Source organism: Leptonychotes weddellii, chromosome 9 (assembly GCF_054177405.1).
Source record: "Leptonychotes weddellii isolate Sample4059 chromosome 9, ASM5417740v2, whole genome shotgun sequence".
Lineage (NCBI taxonomy): Eukaryota > Metazoa > Chordata > Mammalia > Carnivora > Phocidae > Leptonychotes > Leptonychotes weddellii.
The window spans coordinates 63,977,337-63,985,791 of record NC_138377.1 but is presented as its reverse complement, the minus strand read 5'-3'; the positions used below and the strand labels follow the sequence as shown (position 1 = coordinate 63,985,791).

At 58.9% G+C, this 8,455-nt stretch overlaps 1 protein-coding gene across 2 annotated transcripts in view; it reads left to right on the top strand.

Annotated features, from left to right (window-relative positions):
* The window catches only part of NYNRIN (NYN domain and retroviral integrase containing), a 20,744-nt gene extending 12,534 nt beyond the window's left edge, over window positions 1–8,210 (top strand). For both annotated transcript variants that reach the window (XM_081830675.1, XM_081830676.1), the window contains exons 5-9: window positions 11–141; window positions 233–329; window positions 2,044–2,145; window positions 2,367–2,468; window positions 3,574–8,210. In XM_081830675.1, coding sequence (XP_081686801.1) covers window positions 11–141; window positions 233–329; window positions 2,044–2,145; window positions 2,367–2,468; window positions 3,574–6,424 — 3,283 coding nt within the window. In that variant the 3' untranslated portion in view covers window positions 6,425–8,210. The remainder of the gene's footprint in view (window positions 1–10; window positions 142–232; window positions 330–2,043; window positions 2,146–2,366; window positions 2,469–3,573) is intronic.
* The last annotated feature ends 245 nt before the right edge of the window (window positions 8,211–8,455 follow it).

Sequence of the window (8,455 nt, the reverse complement as noted above, 5' to 3'; positions counted from 1 at the left end):
CCCCACCCAGGCATGGCCTCCAGCACTTCTTCTCCTGCCGTGGCATTGCCATGGCGGTGCAGTATTTCTGGAACCGGGGCCACCGAGAGGTCACTGTGTTTGTGCCCACCTGGCAGCTGAAGAAGAACCGGAGGGTGAGAGGTGAGCTGCCCGCTGCCTCTCTGTCCCGACCGTGGCCCCTGCCACGTGGCCCTTCCTCTGAGCAGCCCCGTCTTCTGCCTTTCACCTCCAGAGAGCCACTTCCTGACGAAGCTGCACTCCCTCAAGATGCTTTCAATCACCCCCTCCCAGCTCGAGAACGGCAAAAAGATCACCACCTACGATTATAGGTGTGCCAGTCCCAGGCCTTCCTTCTGTAGGGCTCCGGGGGCTGGGCTGCTGTGTCAGGTGGAGTCCTGCCTCCCTGCTCTGGGGGGATGGAGGCCCACATGTCCGAGGGTCCTGTCGAGAGTCCTGTCGGAGAGGATGGCCTGGTGCGCGCGCCCTCTGGAGGCGGAGGGAGGGACACCGTGGGCCGAGGGCTCCAAGGTCGGCTCTACCCCAGGCCAAGGGGGAGTCCTGACTTTGGGACTCCGCAGCTCCATTCCCTTAGTCAACAGGCTTTCTTCCCCCATGACCTATGGGCTGAGACCCACTACTTTGGGCAGGACTAGCCCAGGGGACCTCTGGTGCTTCCAGTGAGCTGCTTGCCCAAGTGACTGATTTGGGGCTCCAGTTTGGGCTAAAGTTCATGTCTTAAGGAACTGCCTCAGTCTCCTCCCCCCCCCCCGCCCCCACCAAGCCCTGGCAGTGGGCGGAGGTATGTGTGTGACTGTATGTGGTTGGAGCCCTAGCTGGGCTCTGACAATGGAGTTAGACTGGCCCTGTCTCCTCGCTAAAACCTCAGTGCCTCCCTACTTGTCAGTCCTAAGCACCCAGTCCCCAGCGTGGCTGCAGGACCAGTACGCACAGGGCGGGTGTGTGTGTGTGTGTGTGTGTGTGTGTGTGTGTGTGTGTGTGTGATGCTGCCTCTGTTGGGGCAGGGAAGGCCCTGCCACTGGTCCTAGGCTGGAGCCGATGCCGGGCACACACAGGTCTCGGCTGCCCTTAGGCCCCTCCTACGCTGGGCAATGAGAAGTTCTGTTCCTCCCCACTTTCCCCAAGACCTGGCATCTACCCAGCCTGGGAAGGGCTGGGCATGGTAGCCCAGGCATTGCTCCTTCAAGGGCTAGGCCCTTTGGTAAGGTCTTGAAGTGCCTCTAATTTCGGGTCTGGGCTTGAGGGAAGGTGGCTTTTCCGCAAAGGCCCCTCTGCTGGGCACCTGTGGAATAGCGCGCCTGGGGCCACCGGGATGGCAGCCTCCAGGGAATGCCGAGAAGTAGGTGGCCTTTGCTTTCTCTCCTGGTCACAGCCCTCTTTCAAGGAGAGGTGATCCTTGGAAAAGTGGATTTGTTTATTCAGGTATGTGTTTTTATATATGTTTATATGTATATACGTACTTACGTGCATACAGGTGTCTATATGTAGCGTGTATACGTACATACAGATGTATGTATGTCTTGGCACGTACGAGAATGTTGTGCATTGGTGAAGAGGAATAATGGAATATTTGTGTGCACGCTGTGTGCCAGGCACCGAGGCAGATGCTTCAATGTCCTAGCTCATTCAGTTTAATCCTCACAGCAATACAGGGTAGGTATTTTATGTGTCCGTTTTGCAGACGTGGGAACTGCAGCGGTAAAAATGCATGTGTGAATGCGGACTAGTGTGCAGGCTCCCGTGTGCGTGTCTGTGCATGTGTCTGTGAAGGTCTGTCTCTTAAATAGAGGTCTGTGTTTGTATGTACAGTTGGGGGTGTGCATCCAACCTCACCCTCCCGGGGGCTAGTGGTGATTTCGGATGGCCGCATAGACGAGGGGATGGGCTCTCGAGCCCTGGCTCCCCGACTACCAAAGGCAGCATTTTTGGTCGGCACACCTCCATGTGACACTGAGAGTTCATTTTCCCCGAAGGCCTGGCGAGGGAGGGTTTCTGGGTGGTTAGCGGCACCCCTTCTCCTTGCAGGTTCATGGTAAAGTTGGCAGAGGAGACAGACGGGATCATCGTGACCAATGAGCAGCTCCACATCCTGATGAATAATTCCAAGAAACTGATGGTCAAAGATCGGTGAGGTGATCCCAGGGGCTGGAGCCGTTCCTTCCCTGTGGATATCGGGCAGCCCCTGGCAGGGGGTGCTGGGCCCAGGAGAGGGGCCTTGGAACTGTGCCCACCAGCACCTGCCTGGGAGGAGAGTGGGTCTCAAGCCCCGTCTGGACACCCAGGGAGCGATGGGCCGTGGGTGAGTCAAGGCCTCCTCTATGACCATGTCCCCTCTCTCCCGGGTCCAGCCTGCTGCCCTTCACCTTTGCGGGGAACCTCTTCATGGTGCCGGATGACCCCCTGGGCCGTGATGGCCCCACTCTGGACGAGTTTCTGAAGAAGCCAAACAGGTAATGGGCCAGGCCTCCGCTGTGTCCCAGCCCCTCCTGGGATTGACCAGAAACGTCTCGGTGCTAGCCAACATTTGTCTAGTGCTTAACAATGAGCCGAGTGGTTCCATTTTCCAGGTCTTGATGCTTCTACCACATACTGATGCATCGTAAACCACTCATAGTACGGTTTTCCAGTTTTCCAATTTTGCACGCCACGCACCCTGTCGCTGTTGGCGTTCGTACTCAGTGTTTCATTGTTTTTCCAGATCTATGCCGTGTGAATTCACGTGGCTCATTTTAATGGCTGTGTGCTATTCCATTCCCTAAGTACCCAACGGATGTATCCAATCTTTTGTTGGGGCTCATTTGACATTTTCCGTATCATGCTATCGGCCCTGGTGCTGCCGTGGACAGGCTCGTTCTTGTTTCCTGGTGAACAAGGGTTGCTGCGCTGGAGTACATTCTGGTGGATTTTTCCCCTCTCTGTTATCTTTGATTCTCACAACTGGAGTTAGACATACATGACCATTATCCTGGACCAGATTTGCAGTAACTCAGATGCCCTGGTATCTGCCCCCTCTGAGCTACCTTACTCCCCACCTCCTAGTTCCCTGGGCCCAGCGGGGTGTTGGGACACGGGCCAGGTCCTGGCCCCTGTTATGGACAGGGCATTGCTTCTGGGGCCACGTCCCTCAGTCTCATTTCCCTGGGTTTGTCTGCTGTGCCCTCCCAATCCCTTGTCAGGCCCCAATCCCTCTCTTGACCTTCCCCTGGCTTGCTCATCGTCGGGGCCGGTTGGAAGTGCCAGTCACTTTACTCCTACCATATCATCGGCTTAGATCTCGTTGGAAATGTCGCTTGGTTAATGAGGTTTGGGTTGGATGAGCCCTCAGGGCACAGCTGAATCTCTGATATGGAGGCCTGGCACACGCTGGAGGTAGAGAAGACACCGGCGTGGGCAGGGTCCTGATAGAGGCTCTGCCGTGTCGCCGGCTGGCACTTGGCCCGGACTCAGGGACACTGGGCCATGGGGTGAGGCTCCGCAGATGCAGTTTTCCCCTTGGGGTGCCCCTCCGTCCTCCACAAGGCCCCTTAACGCCTCCGCTCTGCTCTTCTGGTGTAGGCTGGACACCGACGTTGGCAACTTCCTGAAGGTGTGGAAGACCCTTCCTCCCAGTTCGGCTAGCGCCTCCGAGCCGAGTGACGGTGCTGCCCCCGCGCCTCCCGAGAGTCTGCGGAATATGGAGGAAGTCAAGGAGGAGAAGGAGGAGGGGCAGGACGAGGAGCAGAGCGAGGGGCAGGGGGTGCAGGAGCCGCCTGAAGAAGACACCCTGGACTCCTCCCTGGCATCAGTGTTCAGGGCTGAGTGCCCTTCCCTTTCAGAGGAAATCCTCCGGTGCCTCAGCCTCCAAGACCCCCCTGACGGGGCCCTAGACATCGATCTCCTGCCTGCGCCGGCTTCTCCCTACCTGGGCATCCCCTGGGACGGGAAGGCTCCTTGCCAACAGGTCCTGGCCCAGCTGGCCCAGCTGACCATCCCCAGCAACTTCACTGCACTCTCCTTCTTCGTGGGGTTCATGGACTCCCACCAGGATGTCATCCCCGACTACGAAGCTCTCGTGGGCCCCCTGCACAGCCTCCTCAAGCAGAAGCCGGACTGGCAGTGGGACTGGGAGCATGAGAAGGCCTTCCTGGCTCTGAAGCGAGCCCTGGTGTCTGCCCTCTGTCTGACGGCCCCCAACGCCCAGCTGCCCTTCCGCCTGGAGGTGACAGTGAGCCAGGTGGCCCTGACGGCCGTTGTCTATCAGGAGCACTCAGGGAGGAAGCACCCCATAGCCTATACCTCAAAACCCCTCCTCCCCGACGAGGAGAGCGAGGGCCCCCAGTCAGGGGGAGACAGCCCCTACGCTGTGGCCTGGGCCCTCAAACATTTTTCCCGCTGCATCGGAGATACCCCGGTGGTCCTGGATCTTTCCTACGCCTCCCGGACCACCGTGGGCCCCGAGACGCGGGAGGGCCGCAGGGTTTCCAAAGCATGGTTGATCCGATGGTCCCTCTTGGTACAGGACAAAGGCAAGAGGGCCCTGGAATTGACCCTTCTCCAGGGCCTGCTGGGAGAAAACCGACTGCTGACGCCTGCGTCCTCAATGCCTCGCTTTTTTCAGGTCCTGCCTCCTTTTTCCGACCTGTCCACTTTCGTCTGCATCCACATGTCGGGCTATTGCTTTTACCGTGAGGACGAGTGGTGTGCCGGCTTTGGTCTCTATGTCCTGTCTCCCACCAGCGCCCCCGTCTCCCTTTCCTTCTCTTGCTCCCCTTACACTCCAACCTATGCCCACCTGGCGGCCGTGGCCTGTGGCCTGGAGCGCTTTGGCCAGTCCCGCCTGCCCGTGGTTTTCCTCACGCACTGCAACTGGATCTTCAGCCTCCTCTGGGAGCTCCTGCCCCTGTGGAGGGCTCGAGGCTTCCTCTCCTCGGACGGCGCCCCGCTACCTCACCCAAGCCTGCTCTCCTACATCATCTCGCTCACCTCTGGCCTCTCGTCCCTCCCGTTTATCTACCGAACCTCCTACCGGGGCTCCCTGTTTGCTGTGACGGTGGACACCCTGGCCAAGCAGGGCGCGCAGGGGGGTGGGCAGTGGTGGGACCTGCCAAAGGACGTGCCGGTCCCTGCCGTGTCCCCCCACGCTATGGGCAAGAGGCCCGACCTGCTGGCGTTGCAGCAGAGTGACGGCACCCTGGCGGAGATCATTGCCAAGCTGCGGGTGGGGCAGAAACTGCCTGGCTCCTCCCCCTTCAGTTCTGTCTTCAACTCCCTCAGCCTCGACCAGGAGAGCGGCCTGCTCATGTTCAAGGGGGACAAGAGGCCCAGGGTCTGGGTGGTCCCGAGGCAACTCCGGAGGGACCTGATTTTCTCTGTGCACGACCTGCCCCTGGGCGCCCACCAGAGGCCCGAGGAGACCTACAAGAAGTTGCGTTTGCTGGGGTGGTGGCCCGGGATGCAGGAGCACGTGAGGGACTACTGCCGGAGCTGCCTGTTCTGCATCCCCCGCAACCTCACTGGCGGTGACTTGAAGGTCCTTGAGTCCCCCTGGCCCCTCAGGTCCACTGCCCCCTGGTCCACCCTGCAGATCGAGGTGGTGGGCCCCATCACCATCAGCGAGGAGGGCCACAAGCACGTGCTGATCGTGGCCGATCCTAACACCAGGTGGGTGGAGGCATTCCCACTGAAGCCCTACACGCACACGGCCGTGGCCCAGGTGCTACTGCAGCATGTGTTTGCCAGGTGGGGCGTCCCTGTGAGGCTGGAGGCCGCCCAGGGCCCCCAGTTCGCTCGGCACGTCCTGGTGAGCTGTGGGCTGGCCCTGGGAGCCCAGGCCGCCTCCCTGAGCCGGGACCTCCAGTTCCCCTGCTTGACCAGCTCCGACGCCTACTGGGAATTCAAGAGGGCCCTCAAGGAGTTCATCTTCCTGCATGGCAAGAAGTGGGCGGCTTCCCTGCCCTTGCTGCACCTGGCCTTCAGGGCCTCCTCTGCCCAGGCCACGCCTGTCCAGATCCTGACGGGGGACGAAGTGAGGCTGAGCGAGCCCCTGTGGTGGGAGATGAGCAGTGCCAATATCGAAGGCCTCAAGATGGATGTCTTCCTGCTGCAGCTCATTGGGGAGCTGTTGGAGCTACACTGGCGGGTGGCTGACAAGGCTAGTGAAAAGGTGGAGAACAGGCGTTTCAAGCGGGAGAGTCAGGAGAAGGAGTGGAATGTGGGCGACCAAGTCCTTTTGCTCTCCCTCCCCAGGAACGGCAGCAGTGCCAAATGGGTGGGCCCCTTCTATATCGGGGACCGCCTGAGCCTGTCTCTCTACAGGGTCTGGGGCTTCCCAACTCCTGAGAAACTGGGGTGCATCTATCCCAGCAGTCTGATGAAGGCCTTTGCCAAGAGCGGCACACCCCTGTCCTTCAAGGTCTTGGAGCAATGACCGGGGTGGTAGGAGAGCCCCCACTCCAAGGTCCTGGGCTTTTGCTGCTAGGCCGCCCCCAGCCCCGGGAAGTGGTCTCACAGCCCCCTGGGGGCCTCGGTTGTGCCTTTTGTGGAGAAGTTAATTCACAAAGCTTTGCTGAATTGCCTTGAACTGGGGACAGGTGTCCCTACGGAAACATCCCCAGTTTGGGGTATTGGGAGAATCTATCAAAGGCTGTGAGATATGGACCTCTGGCGATTTCACCCTGGGGTAGGCCAGGCTCAATGTCTTTCCCCAAGTATTTCCTTTGTCCTGTCACACGTGGGCAGGTATATACACATGCCCCCCAGACTTTTACTTCTGGTGTGCTTCTGGGCCTCAAGACCGGAACTCCATTCCCTCCTCTAATGTGGACTCTTCCCCTGAACGTTCAACTGGGGGCTCTTGCCCTTCAAGTTGTCAGAGGTGACACAAGTCCATGAGGTTGTCACAGCTCATTCTCAGTCTCATGGCCACCTTCCTCGGGCCAGGCTAGGCCTGCCCAGCTGTCAAGGAGGGGTTGGCAGTTCTGGGCCCGAGGCTCGGAGCTGGGGTAGGAGTATGGCCAGCCACGCCGAGCGTTCCGCTTGTCAGCAGGGGAAGGGCGAGGGGAGACAGTCGGCCTACCTCAGTTGGCTCCAGCCAATGGAGACAAGTCCCCGTCCCTTGCTTCAATGGCGTCAACCATCCAGAAATCAAGGATCTCGATGCCGAGTGTGGCATCTCCGCCTGACAAGCTACTTCAACTAGACCAAGGGGCCCAGGCCTCTGTTTCAAGGGGGGCAGGGCATCTGAAATGAGCAGTCTGGCACACGGTGACGTGCTGGCATGGCTCGCCCTCCCAACCCCACCCCAAAGCCCACAGCCCTCTCCTCCTCCCATGTCTGCTGTGCCCTGCATCCCTAGACCCTGCACAGTGTGTGACTGCTTTGGTTGGATCACCCCATCCCCTGCACCTGCCTTCTGTGTAGAGCAAAACCCAGCTCCCTCCGAGCCACTCTCTGCAGAGATCATCTTGTAGGGAGAGTGAATTTCTCCTAGGTGTGTGTGCTTACACTGACCCCTCCGAGTTGCTGTTTCCACCCACAGAGCAGTTCCAGGTGAAGGCCAGCACCGTGTCACTCCGGCGGGGCCTCTGAGTAGTTTTATTTCTCCGAAGCTGAGCCAGTCTCCTGGCCCGGCCCAGGTTGCCAAAGCACTTGGCATTGCTAGAGCTAGGCATTGCCTACTGTTGTGTCCAATCTGCCTGTTTTGCAGCCAAGGAAAGAGGCCCAGAGGGGGCATCGATGTGCCCAAAGTCACACAGCTAGTTGGTGGCTGAGTTGGGACCAGGATTCAGCTTCCCGACTCTCAGTTCACTTTAAACAGGGTTGTGGCGACAGGTTCAAGGGAGAGGATCCCTCAGAATCCTCTCTGGTTCCCCATCTCCCAGCTCTCATAGACAAACGGCTTCGATGTTGCCCTTAAACCATTTCCAGCTGTTTGTTCTGTCCAGGAGAGAATGACTGGGTGACAGCTGAGAAATTGAAAGGTGAGCTGTGGGATTGTTAGCAGATACCTTCTTTCCTCTTTTCCCTCCACTCCCTGCTCCCCGGCTTCTCTGCCTCCTCCCTCCAATAGTATGCCAACCTCCGCTCCGTGCAGGACCCACGTCCTGCCTCCCTCCTCCCCCCCCCCCGCCCAGCTGTTAACCACATTTATGATCTTATACCCTTTTATATGATTTTTTCTTCATTCGATTTGTCAATAAATGGATCCAAATGGAGTCAATGGCCAGTTCTTTTTAGCTACGGACTCAATTCTGGGAGTGGGGAGGGTGGGAGGCGGTCGTGGGGGTGCCGCTGCCGCACGTTTCCCAGGCTGACCTGCAGAGTTGAAGGCCTGGGCACCACCCTTCCGAGCTCACCTGACCCATGCTCTTATTTCACAGATGGGGAGACCAGCACCGAGCACCGAGGCGTCAGGCCCCACCGCTGGTTTGCGGCAGGGCTAGGAGGGACTGCATGTTTG